Source organism: Nycticebus coucang, chromosome 6 (genome assembly GCF_027406575.1).
Source record: "Nycticebus coucang isolate mNycCou1 chromosome 6, mNycCou1.pri, whole genome shotgun sequence".
In the NCBI taxonomy this organism is placed as follows: domain Eukaryota; kingdom Metazoa; phylum Chordata; class Mammalia; order Primates; family Lorisidae; genus Nycticebus; species Nycticebus coucang.
This window is the reverse complement of record NC_069785.1, coordinates 127,193,179-127,218,423: the sequence shown is the minus strand read 5'-3', so window position 1 is coordinate 127,218,423 and position 25,245 is coordinate 127,193,179. Positions and strand designations below refer to the sequence as shown.

Sequence of the window (25,245 nt, the reverse complement as noted above, 5' to 3'; positions counted from 1 at the left end):
GAACTGCAGACTCCCAATTATTGGGACACAGACTGTTCAGCTGGTAAATGAAATTGGGGAACGGAAGCCCTCTCCGTCCCTCATTTCCTTGCTCTTAAGTAGTGAACATAGCCAAAATGTAGTAGGACCTGCCTAGTAGAAAGCAAAATGGCTAAGACCTGGGAGATGGTGGTCAAAGAACACAAAATTTCAGCTGGAAGGAATTAGTTCAAGGGGACTACTGTACAACAGGGTGATTATGGTTCACAACAATGCATGCTTGAGAATTACTGGAAGAGTAGATTTTAGGTGTTCTCACCTCGAATAAATGATAAGTATGTGAGGCAATGCAAAGGCAACTAATCCAGGTAGATTTAGCCACTGGGTCCCCAGTGTATACTTCTATTAAACAATCGTGTTTACAGGGTGGCCATAAAGTTTGTGTGCAATTTAAATATTAAAAAAAAATTTTTAATGTTAAATATATTAAATTGCACCCGACTTTTATGGCCACTCTGTATATATAATATTTATTTCTTGATTGAAAAAATGTTCTTGCTCATGAAAAAAAAAAAATTGACAAAGGAAGAATGTGACAAGACGGAGTCCAGCCTCCCAGGATGAATTGTTTGTTTTGTAGCGTTTTGCATCATCTGGGCCTTTTCCAGTCCTCTTGGATAAGCACAAGTTGATGGTGCCTCCACCCTCAGGATAGTTGGGAGGAATGAGTCTCATGGAGCCGTGACATCATCCTCCTACCTTCCTGAGAGCATTGGAAGAAAGAATGAATGTCTCTAAAACCCTGAAGGCTTCAGAGAAAGATCCTGGGATGACTAAGAGGAAATGATAATCACTTTAATTTCCAGAGTGAATGGTAAAAGGGAAGGTGTTAGGAACATATTTTTACCTAAGGGGGTGAGGTAGGGATAATATATATCTACAGAAACTAAAGTAAAATGTTTTTTTAGAGAATTGTCTTAAAATGCTACCATTCTGCTCTGTCTTGGATATAGATGGAGATAAATCAACTCTTCTCCATGAAAGCAGATGAAATACATTTACATTTACTATAGTGAGGGGGATTTCATTTGGTCATTAAGCCTTCTGACAGCCAGGATTATAGACTAGCTAACGATGGCAGGTAAAATATATTTTTGCTTTGAAAAAAAAAAAAAATGGATTGTGTCCACAACACTGAAATACCTTTCTCTGTCTTTAGTCCACACTTCTAGTTCCCTGGTCTCAGTCTCTGCTCTTTCCCTGACATTAGAGGGGAGAGGGACGAGAATGGATGAGGATGAAGCCAAATCAGTGACTCTGTTCCGGCTTCCAGACCAGTGTGTCACTCACAGAGGGGCCCACAGAAGCATTTGGTCACCACGATGCCACATCAGACCTGGGGTGCCTCTGGGCCTCAGCAGATATGTAGAGGAAAGACTTGGGGTGAGCCCCTCACCATGGACCACACTGATCCCCTGAAGGTGCACCCGGCTCTAGGAGCCCACGACTCTTTCTGCATTTTCCCAAGTGACTCTGCTTTTGCTCCAGGTCCCAAGGGGCTGGAGCGGCCCTGAGAGCCAGGCTCCCCTGGGTGGGGGGTGCAGCTCACCATGAAGAACTGGCAGAGGGTGATGTGGGGGAAGATGTTGTGCGCCTTGTTCTTCCCACAGATCTGCTTCGACTGCTGCCAAAAGTCAGAAAGCTTCTGTGCTAAGGGGCCGGTGGGGCGGAGGTAGAGGACATACTCCCGGGGCAGGGGGTCGTCCAGAAAGGGGTCACCGACGTGGGAGAACAACCTGTGAGAGAGGAGGGAGCCAAGGGGGCTTCGCGTGAGAACAAGGGGAAGGACGGAAGAGCTGAGAGACGCAGACCCGCCCTCCGTGAGCCTCGCACCCAGTGCTGCATGGGGAAGGGTTTCCATTCATACTCTGGAAACCTACTCCCTGAAGCTCACAATGATCACCAATTCTCAGATGCATCAACTTCTGTTCTCCTGCTGGTTCCACAACCTCCTCATCCCACAACTCCCTAAAAAAAAAATCCTAAAACTGACCTGGCTTATTGTACCCTCAATGAATCCCCAACAATAAAAAAAAAAAAAAAAATCCTAAAACTGCTCTCCAGGAAGCATTCTCAGATGAACTCCAAACCCTTTCCCAAGCCCATGGTGCAGTTCCATCCCAGCCCGTCCTTGTTTAACGTGTAGCTCCAAAGATAAGGAAAGCCCTCGGGAAGGTTGCCTTGTGGGATCTGGCCCCTAAGTAGGACCTTTTTTTAAATGGATTTGCCCAGCACCCACCCCTGTGAAGTGAATCTGGAGGGGGCAGATATGGTGAGAGGGGCTCTATCTTGGATATACTTTGAATTTTTCTAAACAGTGCACACCCTGGGTCCAGGGCAGAGGAGGTCATTGAGTTGATAAATGGGCTTGTCACCCTATCTTCTGGCTCATCTCCCCCTGGAAGGGTCCATTAGAGACAGACTGCACAGGCCCACTCATCCACATATGCCCAGAGTTAATTACATGCTATTTTCTCAATTTATTTATTTCATACCAACCAGTCACATGCTGCCTGAACACTTCTTCCTCCTGTGGACGCCAAGGCTTTTTGTCTGGAAGAAAAAAAAAAATCACATTTCTATTGTTAGTATTTTTAGCCTCCTCTCAGCTTTCCTGGCTGCAGCACAGAGGTGAGTGTGAGGGAGGCAACATTAAAGCCTGTGTTGCCCTCACTCCTCTGTGGCCTGGGGGAGACACCTGCAGCAGGTTTTCCCCCAGGGTCACATCAAGGCATATGGAAGTTAGGACTTGTAATTAATTTCCATGCAATTAGCATCAGATTTGCATGCAGCCTGACAGCCTCAGCAGTCTATTTTCAGCTGTTTCCACATTAGTGTTTTATTTTTGGTTCTCTAAAAGGTTGTCATGTCTTGGTTTTTCCTCCTTCCTCTTCACCCACTCATTCTTACTGACCCAGATCCCAGACAGAGCACATTGTTGCTGCAGCCCCTTGGCAGAATTGGTTAGACGTGGCGCTGATGGTTATTAGGACGTGGGACTGAATGCCCACAGGGACAATTGGTTTGGTGCTATTCATTGCCTCCCTCCACCCACTTCTAACCAACACCAATAGCCGCAGGCTGGATCCATCATCCCAACTACTTTATAGACACCTTTGGGGACAAGTGGCACCCGGTAAAAGAGAAAGACCAGAGCAGTAAAACTGTATTCCCACTTCTGGAGAAACAACTCAAAGCCCTACTAGTAGCCAGTGGATATCCACAGGATGGTTCCAGCAGCAGCCCTCTCTGCAGAAGTGCACAAGGAGAGGTCTTCTGAAATTACAGCCAGGTCAGCGCCGGCTTGGCGCCCAGCTTTGCTAGTCATCAAACCATCCATCCTTTCACTCTTTCATTCATTCACACTTATATTTAGTAAAAACTGAAGCTAGACTATTTTGTCAGCACTGCACTAGGCTCTAGGAATACAAGCATAGGAACAAAGACAAATATGGTTCCTGCCCAGAAGGCGTTTTCAGTCAAGTAAGCATGAAAATATTAACTGTACAAATAAGCATTTCATTATGTCAGTGTTAGTCTGCAATGGAGGGAAAGTGCAGGGAACCGTGAGAACATACATAGGCAGGGAGGCCTGACCTGGCCTCAGGGTAAGGGAAGGCTGCACTGAGGATGGGACATTTCATGAGAGACCTAAAGGATGTGGACACATCTGGCTGGGGGTGGCTGGAGAGGTGGAAGTCACCTAGTACAGCTCTCTGTGGAGGGGTGTGAAGATTAAATGAGCTCGTGAACAGGAGGAGCCGTGGATGGAACCTGACGCCTTGTAGGTGATCAGCAAGTTATCATTCTTGTCCCTTTACTAAATCGATTCAGAGTCCTTGGGAGGCACAAGAAATGAGAGAGAATCCGACTTAGGCTGACAATCCTTTTGAGCATTCTTTTCCCAATTGGCTGCTGAGATCATCTTCTCCTTCCCTGTCCTGCTCCCCTGTGGAGTAATTAGAATGATCAATGCTGTAAGGACCTCAGGGTCAGTTTGGAAGGGACCTAGAAATCCTCTGTGCGCACAACTTCTTCATTTCGCGCAAGAGAAAACTCAACGTGGAAAGAAGCAAAGAAATATGCTCAAAGCAGCCTGGCTAAGGTGATGAGCCCAGGCCAGAATCCAGGTACCAGTCCAAGCCCATGCTGTATCCTCTGCAATGCAGCAGAAAGCTAAGTTAAAGACCCTCTTTTTCCTCCACGAAAACATGAGTACGGAATGTCAAATGATCAGGATTAAAAAGTGTACACAGCTAACAAGAACAGCACTGTAAGAGACATCTTAAGGGAAGATGAAGTTGTGGAAAAGCAAGACAGACCTCTTTGATCCCCTTGGAATAGGAGCTGGTACAGAACAGTCTAGAAGTGCAAGTTCCTGCCCCCTGACAAGAAACTGAGCTGCCACCACTGAACTTGCTCACAGCTTCCTAGGCCATCAGAGGCCCCCTCCTCTCGCTTTCTTCCATACAGAAATCATGTACCCACAAGAGAACTTGCAAGTCATGATGTTTCAGAGGTTAGAATCTCTGAGGGAGTAAATTCACTAAAAGGGAACCCATTGTTTCAAAAACAATGGGGAAAAGGAAAACTCATTTATGGTACCAGACAATGTGCTATTTATATAAAGGATCCCATTTCTCTCTCTTTTTTCTATCTCTTTCCTTCAGTGAAAAATATCCAACTGCAATTTAATTTATTTCTTCTAAAGCACTAGGAGTATCCTCTGGAAATGAAAGATCTAATTAAGTTATAGTCTCCATAATGCAAAAGACAAATTTTGGAAAGGGTTCAAAGAAAAAAAAATGAAAAAAGATAATTAAAGGTTTGGGTGATAAGACAATGACACAGGTTAAGGAAATTCAAGTTCTTCATTTTGCTGAAGACTAATTGAAGAGGTCCTCAATTTTGTGGAATATTATTAAACCTGAAACACCTTCTTCGGCAAGGGTTAGCCAAAATAAAACAAATTTTGGCTATGGCATACAGGGCTCAAGTTAGCTACCAGGAAGAACTATCTTCCAGTATTGTACTTCAAGGTTTTTTTTTGACAGTTTCTAGGAACTGGTTAGTTACATGGAATAGGGGTGTGCAATTCCCTAGGCAGGAGGTAGCAGGAGAAAGGTCGCGTCTTCCTTAGCGTCACGAGTCATGGGAAGACCCTGCTATCCTTTCGCCCCTGCCAGGCTGCACTGATTTGGGTTGAGTTTGTTTCCAGAACTTTTCCCACAGAACAGACTGAACATGGGTACAGTGGAACAAGTCTCCCCCTCTCCACCCTGCTGAAGAAAGCCTGTTGCCATAGAGCACCACCTCCCTGGTCCATCCAGTGGCGCCAGTGCCAAGGGCAAGTGGGAGTGTGTGGGGTGGACCCTAAACCCCAGACTGAGGCTGAACGTTTGCCACCCCCATGGTGACTCAGACCCTGAGCAGATAAAAGAGGAATATCCCTTTAAACTGAAATGCCAGTGGCCCAACTATTGAATTATAGCAACAAATAATAGCAATTAATGATTTACATGGAAGCTTCCTGGTTAGAATCAGTGGAACATTTGAATTATTGAAGTTCTATCATGTGTGAACATAAATTTGACTTCTGATTCTGGTCCCAACCTTCCCAGTTATGTCTAAGGTTCATTTGCAGCAGAAGATGAAAAAAAAAAAGTTGCAAACTCTCATGCCTACTAAAGATGGGGAAGAAAAGCACCAATAAGATAAACACAATAGGTAATCAAAAAATCAGGCCACAGCTGTGAGGAAATTAGCCAAAAGGGGAGGAAGAAGCAGAGCCCACTGATGGCCTCCTTCCACACTGCTGTCTGGGGTTCCTCCCACATGCAGAAATCTCCACCGAATTCTGGATTCAAGGCTGCTCTGGCCCCAGGGTCACAGATACCCTCATTCCTTTGAAGGAGATTTGGAAAGGAAAAGTCCCTTTCCTGGTAGTTTGCCTGAGACAAAGCAGCATTTCTTCTTTCTTCCTTCCCGTCTTCACTTCTTTCCCATGTCCTATCCTCCTTCCCTCCCTCCCTTCTTTCCTTTCATTCTATTTTTTTTCTTTTCCTCCTATAAAACACTTACCAGGGCCAGGCGCAGTAGTGCACACCTGTAATCCCAGCACTCTGGGAGCTGAGGCGGGTGGATTGCTTGAGCTCACGGGTTCGAGACCAGCCTGAGCAAGAGCAAGACCCCCATTTCTAAAAATACAGGCATTGTGTTGGGCATCTGTTGTCCCAGCTACTTGGGAGGCTGAGGCAAGAGGATCACTTGAGTCCAAGAGTTTGAGGTTGCTGTGAGCTATAACCCCATGGCATTCTACCCCAAGGCTACTAAGTGAGACTTTGTCTCAAAATAAAAAATAAAAAAAACAAAAAAACTTACTAGGAAACCAAATGAAAACCAAAAACAAAACCAAGAGTTTATCGAGTGTAGCTTTCTGTTGGCACCTCTGGTTGCCTTTGCTGACTGAGGCCTGACTGGGCAGGCTGTTCCACTTCCAGGTCCAGTAGAGATTCTCATTCCCTCTTAGAACCACACAGTTGAACTTGACTGGCATCCAGGTTCTCTAGGGTTTGACTGTGTCTCTGACCCATCTGTTATTTAATTTTCTCCCATTCAGGCACCACTTAGGCCCTGTATTATCACTGAGGAGGAAAGCATCATCCTTGCCCATAGGGAGTTCACAGCCTTAGAGAAAGAAACAAAGTCACAAGCAGCTTCTTAGAATGCAGGTGCTAAGGGCCATGGTGAAGATGTGCACTGTGCCAAGGGAGTTAGAATAGAGGGTCTACCTCAGCAGGGGAGAATTTTCTAAGCCTGAGGGTCCCAAATTGTACACCAAGCTACTCCAGGTCAGTAAACCACAGCAAACTAGAGAGGTGCCATAGGGTATTTTAAATTTTAATAGAGAAACAAAGCAATACTTATCATCTGTGGGACACCACATAAGCTTCTAGTTTAAGGTTGTTACAGTGACAGTTGCTAGGTTGTGATGTACTTCTCTTAATATTACATCTGTGTGATGCTGGGGTTCGGGCAACTGTTGTAGTAAAAACCAACTACCCAACAAAAATCAATGTGGAACAGAAAATGGGAGCAACATGTCCAGTGTGACTCTAAGGTTTGAGCAGATGGGCCGTGCCCAGCACACATCCTATGAGCAAGCAACTGTGGTTATTAAAGAGTAAAACAAAAAAATTATTTTTCTTTAAATTTATGTGTATTTTTTTTTCCACATGGCTCCTAAGTTGTCAGGACATAAATACTTCTTTAAGTGTTTGGATCTAACTATAAAATAAACAGAACTGTTACGTATTTGTGTTGGCCAACAGGCTCTAGATAATAAAGATTATTGAGAGGTGCTGTATTATCAAATATTATCTAAAAATTATCTAAAGGTGCTGTGAACTGAGAAAGTTTAGGAAGCTGTCTTCGAAGAAATGATGCTTGATTTGGCCCTTAAACGCTGAGTAAGAGCTGGCTAGAGAAAGAGGGGTAGGGGAGAGGCCATTTGAAGTAGAGAGAATGGCCTGAGCAAATACATAAATGGAAGAGACAGCTTTGCACCTGCAGGGCAGTTACAGCTTGGTGATGCTAGAGCCAAAATTGAAAAGGGTAAAGATGAAGCCGAAAAGGCAGGCAGGAGAACTCACACAGGCTTTATGCACCGTTCTAGAGAGCATGGACCTGACGTAGCATTAAGCCGGAGGAGCGTGATCAGACCTGGACTGTGGGACAGAATAAAGGAAATAAAGCTATATGCTGGAAGACTATTCAGAAGGCCTTGACAGTAGATCAGAAGGGCACAGTGAAAAGTCGAACCAAAGCAGTGACAGTGGGAATGTCAGCAATAGTGTTTAGGTTGTTGACTGAATAAAGCTGGGACTGACCCGGTACTGTAGTTTGAACGTCTGTGTGGATGGTGGAGACATCTCCCCAAGAAGAAGGCAGAAGGAGAAACAAACTGGGGGGGCATGCGATGGTGGACATAATGAATTTAGTCATTGCTTCAGGCTAATGGCTAGAACCAGTATCATTAGCAGACACAACAGGCTGTGTTGTTAGGTACTGTGATTTTTCTTAGCTTGATTTTGCGTCCTTGTCTCTTTCTGTTTTATAATCCAGACATTTCTTCGGGGCTACCATTGAGTCCCTATTTCCTGTCTAAAGGAATACTTCAGCCCAACTTGTTTAATACTGAGGACCTTAAATATTCAAGACCTCCCAGATTCAGGTGGATAGTTTAGCCCAGGCCCCAGGCTCTGTACAGTAGCTCATCACAAGTCTTCAAAAGGGAGTTTCCCTATTTTGTTAGCATTTGACACAACTCAAATAGCTGACTCCTGCAGTAACAAATAAGAGGCAATATATATGCCAATGGAAATGGAAATATATTCCCTCAGAATAGTAACACCTCGATCCAATTAAGTAGGAAACTAATTTGTTGCACTTTTCCAGTTACTCAGAGTTATATTGCCCTTGGCTTTGGGTGGCTGATAGAGACACTTTCACAGCCTCGAGTACTCGCATTCTACAGAGGTTCTCTGCGAGCCAGGGCCCGTTTGTATAGGAAAAGATAAGACACAGGGTCGACGATGTAATCCTCCACGTGGATGAAACTCTCTGCAGCCCAAATTAAACTGTATCTTTCCTTCATGTGGCTAAGACAATCTCAAATTCTGGAAACATTTAATACTAAATTCTAAGATTTGAAAACTTGTTCTCAACCTCTAGGAGGCTTCTCTATCCACTCCACTCTGAAAAGGACCTGGGATATCACGGCAGCTCTACCATCCTCTGTTTTCACTTCTCCCTTTCACCGCTGGAAATGACTAAGCTTTGTGGCTTAGTAAAAGGCCAGCCCGTCCTCACAGTGCAACAGTCAGGAGTCTTGAGACCTCAGATTATTATTTTTTTCTCATTTTGTCATCCTCCGTAGAGTGCTATGGCATCACAGCTCACAGCAACCTCAAACTCTTGGGCTTAAAGTGATTCTCTTGCCTCAGCCTCCCAAGTAGTTGGGATTACAGGCGCCCACCACAGTGCCCGGCTATTTTTAGAGACAAGGTCTTGCTCTGGCCTAGGCTAGTCTCAAACCTGTAGATTGCTTAAACTTATGAGTTCGAGACCAGGCTGAGTAAGAATGAGACTTTGTCTCTACTAAAAATGAAAAACCCAGGCAAGAGGATCACTTGAGTTCAAGAGTTTGAGGTTACTGTGAGGTATGATGCCATAGCATTCTACCAAGGGCAACAAAATGAGGCTGTTAAAAAATTATCAACTACTTAAACTAGTCGGCTAAACGTCTTCTCTGAGGTGAAACTCACCCCTGTGAAAAAGGTCATTCCTCTTCTGCAGTACCTCCTGAATCCTGTAATCTAGGGGTCTGTGCAAGCAGTCTGACCAACTTTCTTCTCTCCTTCACCCTCTAAATGGCTGGGATCCCCAAGTCTCAGGTAAAAGCAAGAGCCCTGGGAAGCATTTCAGAGGATTGCCTCCTGGATCGCTCTTTCCTAGAACCTGGGGAGAGATGGACAATTACCTCCTGCTCAGGAGTGACCATGGAGATCCACTCCAGATTCCTGAGGAGTCTTCCACATTGGAATGGGACTTCTTGACAGCAGAGGATGCTGGGGACATTGAGAATTTCAGTGTCCGTCTGTCTGTCTGAGGGCCTGTGCCCCTGATATTTACCTTAGTAAAATCACCAGTGGTTTTCTTTATCTTCCAAAAAAAAGTAAGTAAAATCAAACCCAGTCTCTGTAGGTGCAAGTCTAGACATGAAAAAAAAAAAAAGCTTTTATGACTAAACAACAAAAAATCCTGCTCATCTAAAAAGGAGAAGTTTCCGCTACCTTTTTTTCTATGTATCAGAATTAACTTGCTTCTTGGGCTTTTGCTGAGGAATGGGTATTCCTTTTGGATGCCACCTCTTTCCTTTGGAAGAGATTCAGCTCCACCCCACACTGTAGTCAGCACGCATCCTTTTTCTGTCCTGTTGGCTCAGGTTGGTTACAGACATGGTTCTCCCTTATGTGCAGAGCTATTGGATATGTGGGTGGTGCAGACACACAGCACGGAGCCAGCAGAGCCAGGCGTGCCAGTGGCCAGAGTGAGAGATGCTGGCCAAGCAGTGAATGCACTTGAGTCCCCTGAGTTCACACCCTACAGCCCCTCTAATCTTCCACTGCCAGTGCAACGTGGAGGCTTCAGTTCAGCTACGGTCACCCTCTGTGCTACCAATGGCCAATGAGATCCATGCAAATTCAGCCCCACATTTAACTGACGCTCACAGGTCAAACAGCATGGGGAAACTTTGGGGGAGCACCTAACAGCTGCATAAGCCAAGGAGGGGCAGCAGTGACTAAGCCAAGCCTTCCCAGCTAAAGTAAACCAGGGACTGGCTTTGTACTACTGCCCTGGCAGGTTCCTGTAGGAGCTAGAACACGGGCATTGGCTTTCAGATCCCCTTCCCCCCAGAAAAGGCATTTCTCACTTCAGCGCTTTAATATTTTCATCTTAAAAAACAAGGTGATGGTAAGGCGTGGTGGCTCACACCTGTAATCCCAGCACTCTGGGAGGCTGAGGCTGGAGGATTGTTTGAGCTCAGGAGTTCAAGACCAGCCTGAGCAAGAGTGAGCCCATCTCTTCTAAAAATAGAAAAATTAGCCAGGTGCAGTGGCACATGCCTATAGTCCCAAGGACTTGGGAGGCTGAGGCTAGGAGGATGGCTTGGACCCAGGAGTTTGAAGTTGTAGTGACTTATGATGATGCCACCACAATGGAGGCTAAGGAAATAGAGCAAAACTCTGTCTTGAAAGGTGCCATATGCCAGAGGTGGTGGGTTCAAACCCAGCCCCGGCCAAAAACTGCAAAAAACAAAAACAAAAAAGTGATGAGAAGCCTATAGGGAGTGTGAGAAAGAAAGACACAGAATCTATACAGTGTCCTGAGGTCCTCAGAAGCAGCCGAAAGTGATTAACGGTAATTCTTCTGCAAAAACTCTCGATACCAACCTGTCCATTCCTCCTTACAGCCAGGCAAGACCGTACTTAGATCAGACACACTCCTTCCAACTGTGCTCACACTCAACACCACCCTTTTCTGTAGCTGGTGGAGCTGGTCATTCTTTCCTGTATGATAAAATCATTTATTCTATCTCTTTCACACAAGGAATTCCAGCTAGTTTTTGGTCACCAAGGCCAGTCTAACAGGCTTGCAAAGAGCTTGGGGGCAGTTCAGTTCAAGGACCTCATCCCCAAGTGCTGCCCCCATGGGAGGGTGGAGATAGGCCTGCCAATAACATCAACCGCAATGGCCCTGCCCATTTCCTTCCGCGGAAATGAAACTAATGGAGAAAGATCTATTGATCATAAAGACCCAGTATCAGGGTCAGTCTCAGTTAGCTGGGGTTAATGGCCTCTGCTTTCAGCTGTTGTGAGCCACACATCTAACAATCAATGATTGCACGCCTGCTGCCACCACTCCCACCCCTACCCCCAGCCAACTGGAAGGAAAAGGCTCTGGGCTTTTTTTTTTTGGTAGAGACAGAGTCTCACTGTACTGCCCTCAGGTAGAGTGCCATGGCGTGACACGGCTCATAGCAACCTCTAACTCTTGGGCTTACGCGATTCTCTTGCCTCAGCCTCCCAAGTAGCTGGGACTACAGGCACCCGCCACAACGCCCGGCTACTGGGAGGCTATTTTTTTGTTGCAGTTTGGCCGGGGCTGGGTTTGAACCCGCCACCCTCGGCATATGGGGCCGGCGCCCTACTCACTGAGCCACAGGCGCCACCCTGGGCTTTTTAATAAAACTAATCAGAGAAGGAGGGCAAATTACTGAGCTATTTGGGGCCTTAAGCAGGCCTTCTACCTGAAAGACTGACTCCAACCTATGGCAATGCATCTTTCTCTCCTATCAAGAAGACTCTATTTTCTAATCCATAAAGAGCCTTTTAGGCAGCTCTCCTTGCGGGTAGCTAGCAGGGAAAATGCTGTTTACATTTCCTGATGTTTTTATGTGGCAGTGCCCAGCAGCCCATACAGGAGGCCAAGTTTTGTTCTCACTAAAAGGGGCTGTAGCTGTAGCCTCTGTTATAGGGAGGCAGCCGTTTGAAATTGGGAAACCAGCCATTAGACCATGGGTGGTGACATAATAAACCCCATTTCTCTTTGTCTCTGTTATAAGTCCCTCTAAGATCTAGACAATGCCTTTCCTCCCCTCAAGATCAATAGGTTTTTTTTCCGCACAGAGGCACAGGTGGGAATGTTGGCAGTGTAAAAAGAGCACATTTTCAGGAGCCAGACTCTCGCTAGCTGTGGGACTGTGGACAAGTTAATTATCCTGAGACTCATTTTCCCAGTCTCTTAAATGAAGATAACAATATCTACCTTGCAGGGCAGAATAATGATTAATATCAGATAATGTACTTGAAGAGCTCAGCACAGTGTCTGGCATATATTAGGCACTTAACAGAAATAACATTTGCACATACGCCTATGCATATTATTGAATCAATCTTTGCAATTTCCCTAGAATAAATGTCTGTACATTCCCTGCTAATAGGAATATTTCAAGACTGGGCACCAGCAGACCCAGATCCTTTCTCTGTTAAAATAATCTACAGCCATCTGGGAAGGTCTTGAGCAGTGCATGGGATTTAGGGGGTGAGACAAACTTCTCAGATAAGGCAATAACTCTAGGAAAGGCACAGAGGGGGAGCCAGCCAGCACTGGGTGACGATTGCAGAGGACTGGAGACAAGATAGACCCCACAGATTGTTGGGAACTAGGCAGGGGAGTTTAGATTCAGCCAGGAAGAAGGTGGGGAGTCACTGAGAGCTCTGAGCAGGGGGAATGAAAAACAAAAGCAACATTTTCACCACGGTCTGTTGTCATTCAGGCTGCTGATGGAGGGTGTGAATTTCTGCTCAGTCTGCACTTTCCAAAGAGACGTGTGACAGCCTGGAGCTGGGTGCCTACAGCCATCAGTTGGCCAGAGTTGCCTTTTCCCTGGATCCTCAGATCCTGTTACTAGCACTCCCTGCAGAGTCTTTATTCCCATTCTGCCATGTAGTAACATCACTGCCAGCCTGACTACCACCCAAGGGAAGAAGATGCGTTTCAAAAGTTCAATCCATTGAACATGTCCATATTGAACTATTATTATTTCTTGAGAAACAGAGGATCAGAAGCTGCCTCTGTCTTAATCAAGGATAACAGCCAGCCGGGGAACAGTGATCCCAGGATGAGATCACGGAGGTAAACATTTAGCACAGTTCCCTACTCACAATAGGTGTTCATTAATATGGCCGTGATGTGTATTTTTAGGACTAGATCCTCACTAGGACTTTTCCATTTCCATAGGCCTTTGTATACTTTTCCCGAGCAGTATCTGAGTGTGGAATGTGGGTCAGTCTTCTTAACTGGCCTGTGGGTTTCATTTCACATTTAAGGTGTCAGCCTCTGATTCTCTGTCAGTTCGGGAGATTCCGTCTCTAGGTTGGTTACAGGTTCTACAGAGTCCTGTGGATATCAGGCATCCCTGGAGGAACAGGGTCAGTTGTGTGGTGTCTGTGTCCCCACAGGGGAAGGCCCATCAGGTCTGGGGCAAAGATGTCCAGTGAGTGGAAAGGCTTTGTGTCCAGGGGGCGCTGGGCAGTGCGGAAAGCTCATGCAGAGCTGCAGGGAGTCCCCAGATGTCTTTCTTTTTTTATTTTATTTTATTTTTCACCATACAAATGGTTTTATATACCATTTGACAAATTTTCATCACACTGGTTAACATAGCCATCCTGGCTCTTTCTTAGTTATTCTGTTAAGACATTTATATTCTACATTTAGTAAGTTTCACATGTACCCTTATAAGATGCACGGTAGATGTGGTCCCACCAATTACTCTTCCTCCACCCATCCTCCCCCCTCCCCTCCCCTCCCTTTCCACTATCCCCATATTCTTAGGTTATAGTTGGGTTATAGCTTTCATATGAAAGCTATAAATTAGTTTCATAGTAGAGCTGAGTACATTGGATACTTTTTCTTCCATTCTTGAGATACTTTACTAAGAAGAATATGTTCCAGCTCCATCCATGTAAACATGAAAGAGGTAAAGTCTCCATCTTTCTTTAAGGCTGCATAATATTCCATGGTGTACATATACCACAATTTATTAATCCATTTGTGGATTGATGGGCACTTGGGCTTTTTCCATGACTTAGCAATTATGAATTGGCCCAGATGTCTTTTAAAGCGGCAGCCAGATGAGGATGTGCTCTGTGGTGTGTCAAATGACAGAAAAGGTTCTGGGAGAAGATAATGAAAACTGAGAATACAATGGCTGCCCCTGGGGGGGAAGGATGGAGCTCACTTAGGAAAACAGTGGGCAGTACCAGCCCACGGCAGCACTAAAGCTGTTCTTAAGACTTTACATCATCACTCTTGTGGATCATCATGACAGCTCCTAAGTGGGTAGGACATCATTGTAATTCTCATTTAATAGATAAGTAAAAGGAGGCAACAGAGAGGTTGAAAGAATTGTTCAGCGTCACTCATTCACGTAGGGCAGAGGTGTGATGAGGACCCTGCTCTCTCTTGCCCATTGGGCCCCACATCTTCCCAACAGTGAGCTCTAAGGTATGGCTGGATCTCAGAGAGCAAAGGAGCAGTGAGAGTCAGTGTCGTTAACCTCCACTGCAATGACTGGGAAGGTGGGATTTACAGCAGAGAGAGGGTACAGCCCCTACTCCACCTGCCAAAAAAAAAAATCTGGGAGAAGCGATGCAAGTGAGGAGCCCTTTCAGTCTGCAGATGACAAGAGACTAATTTTTTTCTCCTCCCATTTCTACCCTCCCTCTCTCTCTAAACCACTAGAATTAGCTAAAAATATTTAAACACAGATGATTTTTAGTCTCTCTCAAATGGTTTCAGTCCAAAGCTACATCAGAGGCTCTGTCTGACTCACAGACTTGGTGAGGTCAGAGAAAATGTACACAGATCAGAGAAAGCCATCTAGGCTTGTCAAAGGGGTATTTAATTGAATGAATAAATGAATTGCCCTTCTAGGCTTGTGCTGATAAGTAATTTGTTAGTTGGCATTTACTGAATGTTTACCACCAGCCAGGAATGGGGCTAAGCATTTTAAATATGCCTCAATCCTTTGAGGCAGCTGCCATTGTTTCCCTCCTTGCAGGGGTGAGGAAAGTGAGCCTTGGAGAGGCTGTGTAGCTTGGCACAGGTCACATAACTCAAGAGGCAGGATGTGGCACCCTGGTGTGTGCCCAGCCACTGGGCCCCATATCCTCCCTGGAGCCACGAGGGGAGCAGACAGATGTCAGCACCAGCAGTAGCCACTGTGCTCCTGGACCACCATAACGTGAAGTGGAGTGATCATCTTCCACATGTACTTGCTACAAAATGTGGTGGCACTGCTTTCTTGATCAAACAGTTCATTCATTTATTCATTCAATTAAATACCCCTTTGACAAGCATGTATTGAGTTAAGCTCTATTGTCAGAAATGGCCTTAAGGGCTATAAATATAAAGATAGGGAAATGTGGGTCCTGGCCTTAAGGAAAGTCATCATATTACCACTTCACCAAACAGATCAGGGAAAAGAAAGGAAGCTAACATTAATGATATACCTATTATAGGCTGTGCAATTCATAATTATCATCTCATTTATCCTTAAGCCAATTTAGTGGGGTAGGCCCACTTTACACATGACAAAAACGGAGGGTGAACATTATTCAGGGCTCCTCAGTCAGAGACAGAGCTGGGATGAAACTCAAATCTGATTTCAAACCCATGCTCTTGTCTGCCCAGTCACCTGGGACCACCTCCCCACCACTGAATGACTGAGGTCAATTTCAGTCAGAAGCATGGGAGCAAATATAAGTCCTGGAAATGGAGAATTAAGCTGAGGGTTCTTTACTGGGAAAATGAGTTGCTGTCATGGGATTCTTGGGCGGCCTTCAAAGGAGAGGAGAGAGAGAGATGCTGCTGAGGAGAAATCACCCTCTGTGGCATCTGTCCTGCTGACTGATACTCAGGAAAGACCTGAAACTCTTCCAAATGAAAGTATAGGTCAAGAGGAAATGCTGTCGTGGCAAAAACAACTGCAGTTTATAGCCCTTAATAAGTTGGTCACTTATTTCAAGAGCCATTCATGGAGCCTAGGCACAGTGGCTCATGCACGTAATCCTAGTACTCTGGGAGTCCGAGGCGGGTATATTGGTTGAGCTCAGGAGTTTGAGCCAGCCTGAGCAAGAGTGAGACCCCTGTCTCTACTAAAAATAGAAAAGTTAGCTGGGTGTTGTGGTGGGTTCCTGTAGTCCCAGCTACTCAAGAGGGTGAGGCAAGAGAATTGCTTGAGCCCAAGAGTTTGAGATCGCTGTGAGCTGTGCTGCCATGACACTCGACCCCAGGGCAACTGAGTGAGATTCTGTCTCCAAAAGAGAGAGAGAGAAAGAGATGCATGGAGACCAAAACCCAGGCTGCAAAAAGGAACTGAACAGTCTTGAAGGTCTACTAGGATGGTCATGTGGGATGTGATAGAGCATAAAGAGGAGTGAGGTTTACAGGTACTCAGGCTGGAGTAGAGTGTCTTGGATAGACACCTCCTGTCATCTTAAATTCAACAGCGTAAAGCATCTTAACCTGTCTTGAATGATCTTCATCTCCAAAAGCAGGTGTAAAGTCCTCACAGTGGCGCACGGCACCGTCCATGGCCTCATTCCTGTCTAGTGCCTCAGCTTCATTCTCCAACATCCTGCCCCGTGGCCTTTCTCTCACATTCAAACCTTTCTCCTACAAGTTCTTTTTCTTTCACTTGCACCCTCTGTTACCTGGCTAGCTTCTGCCTGAACCTAACACTCCACTTGGTTTTTATCTCCTCCAAGAAGCTGTCTCTGCCTGGTCTGGGCACCCACAGCAGCTAGGGGGTTGTATCATAGCACCTTCCGATTCTATTAAAATGATCTGTCTTCTGCTATCAACTGTGAGCTGCTTAGAGCAGAGGCTATTTCTTGTTTTATTTGTAGCTCAAATAGCAGGCACAGTATTTGGCACATAGTAGATGTTAAATTAAAAAAATGTGAACTTTATGAAGATGTCTATCATGTGGCAGACAGACCCTCAGGTGACTCCCTAGTAATCCTGCCTTCTGGTTTTCACTCCTTTGTATAACCCACTGCCCTTGAGTATAGGTGAGTGCCATGACTCAAATTCCAGCACGTCCAACAGAATATAGCAGAGGTGGTGACATGACTCTACAGGACTTAATCTCCTGCTGAAAGAAGCGGTATGTTGTGAACTGCCTGTGGAGAGTGCCACATGGCAGGGAGCTGTGGGCAGCTTCTTTAGCACCAAAGATCGGCTTCTGCTCAACACCCAGCAAAAAGCTAGGGCCCTTTGCCACACAGCCAAGAGGAAATCAATTCTATCATTCTGAATGGGCTCAGAAAGGGACCCTAGTCAAGCTTCCAGGCGAGACTCAGCCCAGCCAATACTGTGATTGCAACTTTGTGAGACTCTGAGCAGAGAACCCAGTTAAGCCATGCCTGGACTCCTGGCCTACAGAAATAATAATACATGAATAATCTGGGAAATAATAAATGTGTGTGTGGCTCGGTGCCTGTGGTTCAAGTGGCTAAGGTACCAGCCACATACACCTGAGCTGGCGGGTTCGAATGCAGCCCAGGCCCGCCAAACAACAATGACAGCTGCAACCAAAAAATAGCCGGGCATTGTGGTGGGCACCTGTAGTCCCAGCTACTTGGTAGGTGGAGGCAGGAGAATTGCTCGAGCCCAGGAGTTGGAGGTTACTGTGAGCTGTGATGCCACGGCACTCTACCCAGGGTGACAGCTTGAGGCTCTGTCTCAAAAAAAAAAAAAAGTGTGTGTTTTTAGGATTGAGTAATAAAAAAATAAGTATACCTAGGTTTTTAGGAAGGGGGACACAGGCAGGAAAGGAACATGGCATGTACATTAGATGAAATGAACAGGTGTGACTAAGCTCAGCACTGAAGGGCCGAAGGCATTTCATGCAGGGGAGGGAGGGCCCCAATCCCAGGCCCAGTGGAAGCTGCTGATGGGACTCCATCATGAGCACATTGCATGTCATTCCTGCCACGAGTTAAAACTTGATTTGGGCCATTCTAGGCCAAGAGTTAAGCCTTGGTGTCTTAAGAAAAGGGAGTAGAGGCCGGATGCGGTGACTCACACCTATAATCCTAGAATTCTAGGAGGCCGAGGTGGGTGGATTGCTTAAGCTTACACATTCAAGACCCCTTCTCTACTAAAAATAGAAAAACTGAGGCAAAAGGATGGCTTGAGCCCAAGAGTTGGAGGTTGCTGTGAGCTATGACACCAGAGCACTCTTCCCAGGGTGACACCTTGAGACTCTGTCTTTAAAAAGGGCGGGGGGGTGGGGGGACTAGAGCAGAGTGCCAGGAAGACAGTTTCAGAATCAGACACATATAACTTCTCAGTCCCTGCCTTTGTGAACTAAGGCCAATCACTTTAATTTCTTATGCCATGCCCTTAAAGAGGTAGCCAGCTCAGAGCCCAGCACAGGGTCTGTGTTCTCCAGCTGCTGGGTTTCCCCTTAGTCCCCACCACTGACTGCCCACCCCAACTTTCCCCAACTGTACGGTTAAGCATGCTCTGGGATTCTCTTGGATGGAATCCTTTGGTAAAACAGTCTTGGCTGATGTTTTGGAGATTTGCTCTGCAGCTGAAATTTCGGGAAATTCTACCCTGCCTGTTCTAACTGCTAAGCTGCTGAGACAGGCCAGGCTCAATTTCCTGAAATGATTTACTGCTTCCCGTTTTATGGGGGTATGTTATAGATTATAAATGGGACTTTACCAAACACGCCAGGAAGTGAGAGGGGTCTGATCCCCTCTAGGCAGCCATTAGTCTGCTGGTCCAACTACAGTCCCCCAGCCTGTCCCTCCTGCCATGTCTCCTTCCTTCAGTGCCTCAGCTCCCAGAGCTCAGGAAACTTGATCTTTGACATGCTGTGAACACACTGAAGCCTTTGCCAGACTAGGGGCCCCAAGGAAGCCTTGACTCAAAGGATTGGCCACATTTTTAAATAGGGTCTTGTCTTCTCCCTGAACACTTAGAACCGTCAGAGCCCTACCTTAGTAGGGAAGAAAACAGAGACCAAAAGGTAATTATTAATTTTACATTATGGATTGAGAAAATATAGCCCAATTATCTAATGACTCATAGCCTGAAATGTGGGTGTGATCTTAGTTCACTTGCATTTCTATAACAGAGTACCATAGACTATGTGTCTTTTAACAACAGAAACGTATTTCTTTTTTTCTTTTTTTTGTAGAGACAGAGTCTCACTGTACCGCCCTCTGGTAGAGTGCCGTGGCGTCACACAGCTCACAGCAACCTCTTAACTCCTGGGCTTAAGCGAGTCTCTTGCCTCAGCCTCCGGAGCAGCTGGGACTACAGGTGCCCGCCACAACGCCCGGCTATTTTTTTTTTTTTGTTGTTGTTGCAGTTTGGCCGGGGCTGGGTTTGAACCCGCCACCCTCGGCATATGGGGCCGGCGCCCTACTCACTGAGCCACAGGCGCCGCCCCAGAAACGTATTTCTTAGGGTTCCAGAGACTGGAAGCCACAGATAAGAGTGCCAGCAGGGTCAGGGTCATAGGAGGACCCTCGTTCAGATCCTTGTATCCTCACCTGGTGTAATGAGGGTGAGAGAACCCTCTGGGATTCTTTTCATAAGGGAATCAATCCCACTCAGGAGGGCTCTATCTTCATGAACTCTTGAAGGCCTCCCCCCAATACCATTGTTGGGGGGGCATAAATGCAGCCACACACAAACCCTTTCTCTTCTTCCTCTTCTCCTAAGACAGACACAAAGGATCTGGCTGGCCCACCCCCTGAGAAGTTCCAGCCAGAAAACTCTTTAAGTTTCCAAACAAGCTGTGGAATGTACCCACCTCCATAGCTCCATACAAAAGGGTCTCTAACTGCCCCCAAGCACAGATGTCACCTTTGCACTGCCCAGACAGGTCACTTTCCCCTTTCAATAAATCTCACATGAACACCTTCGGCTGAACATCTCCACTGAGGCCTCTCTGGCCACCTTCATTTATACCTTTCAAACATTACCTTGGAAGTAAAACTTCCAATAATGAATTTGGGGGGAACTCAAACATTCAATCATAACATCTACTATAACACATTCCGTATTGCATCAGGCAAGCTGTGTGTGGGGGTGTGTATGTGTGTAGCAAAAACACTTAGGACCTAGTAATGGTATATACATTAAGATATGATACTTAGATACTTAGGACATTGTGCTTACAGAATCTCAGGCCTTGGAGACCAAGGTCACTTAGTTTAATCCTCTCCCATTACAGATGAGGAACTAAGACCTACAGAGGTAAGTGATTGTCCAGGACAGGAAGCCTGTTCTCTTAACTTCCCAGACTGTGCTCTCTGCACATTACAGAGGGGTGTTTCTGTCTTTTTTGCTTAGATTGATTTTTTTCCAGGACAACCTCCTGAGCTCCTGGGCCAGTGCAAATTTGAGAGGCCTTGGGCTGCGTCCCTTCCATAGAGGGTGGCTCGAGAGATGATGCTGTGGCCTGCCCTTGGCCCTACAGCATGGTCCTGGCAGGGTGGATAGAGGATTCCTCCCTCAGGGCTTAGCTTTGCCCTAGGGGATCCAGCTTCCTCCCTCGACTTCCTCTAGGCTGGCTGCCCCCAGGGCCTATCACAGTTCTTCACAGCCCTTCACAGCCCTCCACACCGGGGCGCCACAGCCTTTGGCAACAGCTGCAACTGACAGTTAGATGCAAGAGGGTGAGTCTGCACATAGCCCCATGGCCCTTTCTTTGGGATTTAGGAACTAGACACTGAAGATAAATGGGGTGACGAGGGGAGGAGGCAGGAAAAGAAGGATCCATGAGAAGGACTTTGCAGTAAAGTCTGCTCTAGCCGCATTTGCTCATGTAACAGTATCTTATTTCAACCTCAGGGCTGGTCTTGGAGGCAAATGGTAAAGATGGGACAGGCTTAGAGGGAGGGGAGTAGTATTGGGCTTCAACTTCCAAATGTGCAAGTTTAAGAATCCAATCCAATCACTGGCTCTAATTATCAAGTCACAGTTCCACATTTCTGGAGTACAGGGAGGACCTGACTCAGCTCTGGGTAGCTCTGCATGGCTTTCAAGGCCAAATACTTTTGAGAATTCTCCGCACAGTTCTTTCTTATTGCCACATTCAGATGATACCCCTGAAGGTGGTCGGCCTTGGTTCCTGTTAGGCCAACACATGGCAGTGCTTATGTCTAAAGTGGGCTTGATTCCTTCCATTTTAATTCATGTCCCTCTTCCATAACCAGCTCATGAACTGCCCAGGAACACCTGTGTCCAGCGCCTCTCTGGGAATGGGGAGAGTGACACTGCAATGTGTGGACACAAAAGACTGCTGTAATCGGCTCCAGTCCCCGGAAACAGGCAATCAAATTAACCAAAGCAATGAAAAGCAAAGCTGATTATAAGAATTACCTATGTTTGTAACAGGTTTGTTTTTAGCCATGAGATTTACAAAAGCACTTCTTAGTTTGTTCTTTTTCCTTTTCTAAATCTGCTGTGTATTTTACACTTTTAGCACATTGCAGTTTGGAGTTAGGCACATTTCTTTATTTTATTTATTTATTTATTTTTGGCCAGGGCTGGGTTTGAACCCGCCACCTCTGGCATGTGGGACTGGCATCCTACTCCTTGAGCCACAGGCGCCGCCCTCTTTTTCCTTTTCTAAATATAAATCCAGTCTTAGAATTATAGGACCTTGAGCCTGAGTTGACAAAGCCAATGTTGACTTCTATCCCCAGTTCAGAGGAGGATCCTAAATGAGTTACTTCTCCCCTGCCTTGCTTCCTCCTTGGGAGATAAGGCCTGCCTTGGGTAGGAAGGGGAGATAATCCTCTCAGGGCTAAGAACCACTTTGGTATGATATGGGGGCAGAGGGCGTGCCTTCATTTTCAGTCATGTTTGGGACATTTTCTTTCCTTCTTTCCCTTCCCTTCCACTTCCCCTTCCCTTCCTTTTGAGATAGTCTTACTCTGTTGCCCTGGGTAGAATGACATAGCATTATCATAGCTCACAGCAACCTCAAACTCTTGGGTTCAAGAGATCTTCTTGCTTCAGCCTCCGAACCAGCTGGGACTACAAGCACCCACCATGGCTCCTGGCTAGTTTTTTTATTCTTGATAGAGATGGAGGTCTCACTCTTGCTTAGGCTGGTCTCGAACTTCTGATCTCAAGCAATCCACCTGCCTCAGCCTCTCAAGTGCTAGGATTATAGGTATGAGCCACCACACATTGTTGTTCCCTTTTCTCTTCAAACCCATAACTTGACCCTCACTTTCCTTTAAAGAAAAAAATATGAAATGTTGAGGTCCTTTCCATAGAAGACAACAAGCCAAGAGGCCAACTGCTACGTGAGTCACCTAAGTCTCCTGTGGGACAAGGTGGGAAACTGAGACACTGAGAGAGGGGAGTGGAGCTATGCAGTCCCGTGCTTATGCATTAGCCTGAATCCATGGTGACGTGCAGTCTGAGACTGGCAGCGGGGATTATCTCTCATTAAACATGCTTCAGAGCTCTGCAGCTTCACTGGAGCCCAAGCAGAGACACTCAGCACTGAATGTGGAGGGGGGAGAATCATGTGGTCTGACTTCTCCATCACATGGTACAGGGAACTGAGACTTCAAGAAGAAAAAGGGACTCCTTTAAGGTCACCTGAGGTGCAGGGCTCAGAACCCCCGGCCCTGTCAGATGCCTATTCCACCCCTCCAATCTTTCCACCTCTTTTGACTGACTGTGGGAAAGACCAGGCTGGTGGTACAGTGAGGCTACTATTCCTGGCTCTGTCACTAACTGTATGGCCTTGGGAAGGTTCCCCCAACCTTTCATCCTACATAGATCTCAAAGGCCCCTCCTGTTCTACTGGGCTGTGAGTTCCTGTGCACTGTGGGTCCTCTTCTCCTTCCACCCACCACCGGGAGGAAGTTGGGCTGGCTCCTTAACCCCAGATAACACTGAGTGGACAAACATATGAGCTAATCACAACGAGCAGCCTGCAGCAGGGAGGAAGAGGTCATGGGAACTGATGCCAGCTACCAAAGTAGGAATCCTGCTTACAACACCCAACGCAGCACAAAGCGACCATTTTGTACTCTAGCCCCCTTCTTTGGGTGGCAGCCTCAAGCCTCAATCTGCTTCATCCAAAACTTGAAGGCACCCAATACTCTCTCTCTAAGCCATGAGTGCACAGCCTGACCCCCTCCAGCTCTTCCCCCAGATGCAACACAGGTTGGCTCCCCCAATCACTCTTATGTCCCGTAACGAAGACTGAAAGAGAATAATCCTTCACGAAAATGGAGGTTCCAGTTTGAGCTTATCAGAAAGACAATTGCTTTGAGCAGCAGAAGAGAGAAGGCTGAAAGGCCCATCTTCATTTCTAGAGTGGCAACAATAATCAGAATGAAAGTCTCCATTACTCTTACAAAAGACTCATTTCCCCCTATAGTTGTCTAAGCAGCCTTCTGAGTTCCCCTCACTATTGTCTGTAAAATCATTCCATTAAGCCATTCGAGCTCTGCTGGTCAAAACATTAACTAGTAGCCATATGCTAAATAAAACCAAATATTCAGTTCCTCATAACACTGGCCACATTGCAGATGCTGGTGGCTACCATGCTGGACAGTTAAGGTATGGAACTACCCTCTAGCACAGAAAGTCCTAGACATCACTGCACTAGAATGGGAGTTCCACAAGAGCACAGGGGCTTTGCCCTACTCATTTCTAGATCTCAAGTACTTAGTGAAGTGCCTGGCACATAATTGGCACTTGATTTATTGAATGCATTTATTGACTTATGGACAGGCAGGTGAGACAGGGTGGAGAATGCTACAGCATCAGTATAGGCAAGTAAATCATTCAAAATTACATCACAGGTTTCTTCTAAGAAACTTAGGGTTTTTTTTTTTTTAAGCAGTGTTCATTCTTGAAGACGTTTTTGAGCACCCATTGGTATTTCCCTAGTCTGTGTGCTAAGATGTTTATGAAAAGTAACAGTAAGAGAAGAGGTGGTTAACTGTATTGGAAGGAACAGAGGATTAGGAAAGAAAAGATCCAGATTCTAGTCCAGGTACCAATCAGAAGAACAGGTAGGGGTGAGACAGCCCCTTTGAGTCTTCTTTTTTTTTTTTTTTCTTTTGCAGTATTTTTTTGGCGGAGACTGGGTTTGAACCTGCCACCTCCGGTATATGGGGCTGGTGCCCTACTCCTTTGAGCCACAGGCGCCACCCACCCCTTTCAGTCTTAATCTCTTTAGCTGTAAAATGAGACAAACAATATTATCCTCAAAGGAGTGTTTGAATAAATCATGTGAAAGAATGTAATAGAAAGCATTCTAGAAACTATAAAGAGATCGTCATTTGTGTTATTGACCTTGTCCTCAAGCTGCTTTTGAGTCCCAGAGCCATAATCCTTGAGAATACTTTGCTGCCTCCTTCAACTGTCCTCCCTGCCTTAAGGAACGTTATTTTAATCCATCACGCACACAAACAAGGAAGTAATTCCACTAAAATACCACTATGATCAGGCCCCTATGGGTTAAGACCAATACGGCTCCTTCCTGCCTATAGGATCAAACTCCTTCTAGCATTTGGTGCTAACATATACCCCCCATTTACTTCAGAAGCTGCAATGTCATGATCAGGTAGAACAGTGGTTCTCAACCTTCCTAATGCTGCAATGTATTTTCATTGTTAAAAAGGGGTCGTGACCCACAGGTTGAGAACCGCTGAGATAGAACCTTGAGGTAAGAAGCCTGATTCCTGCTATAAATGTGCCCTATGCCCCACCCCCATGCCTTTCCTTCTTCTAGCTCTGCAAATTGCACCTGTTCCTTTGACTTCATCTTGTCCTTAACTCCAGCCCTCAACAACTTGGTCATTCTTAATGCCCGCCTTGCTTTGCACATTGTCAGATGTTCTCCCACATGAGATTGTTCTGTTTTTTGTGTTTTATCTCCTCAGCAATACCACACAACACTCAAAAGAGAGTAATTGTGCTAAGGCAGTGCTCAGCACCTCAGGGGTACCTCGTGAAGAGGCAGGATGATTAAGCCTGTAGGCCTGGGTTTAGATGGGGCCAGATAGACAGACA

The 25,245-nt window shown here is 46.0% G+C and overlaps 1 protein-coding gene across 2 annotated transcripts in view; it reads right to left on the bottom strand.

Annotated features, from left to right (window-relative positions):
- Nucleotides 1–25,245, bottom strand: part of UBASH3B (ubiquitin associated and SH3 domain containing B) — a 142,130-nt gene that overhangs the window by 26,308 nt on the left and 90,577 nt on the right. The window contains exons 2-3 of one of the 2 annotated variants that reach the window (XM_053594708.1): nucleotides 2,539–2,592; nucleotides 1,589–1,775 (exon numbers count right to left, since the gene is read on the bottom strand). In XM_053594708.1, the coding sequence (XP_053450683.1) occupies nucleotides 1,589–1,775; nucleotides 2,539–2,592 (241 nt within the window). Of the gene's footprint in view, nucleotides 1–1,588; nucleotides 1,776–2,534; nucleotides 2,593–25,245 lie in introns of both variants that reach the window. The other variant, XM_053594709.1, reaches the window with a different exon arrangement.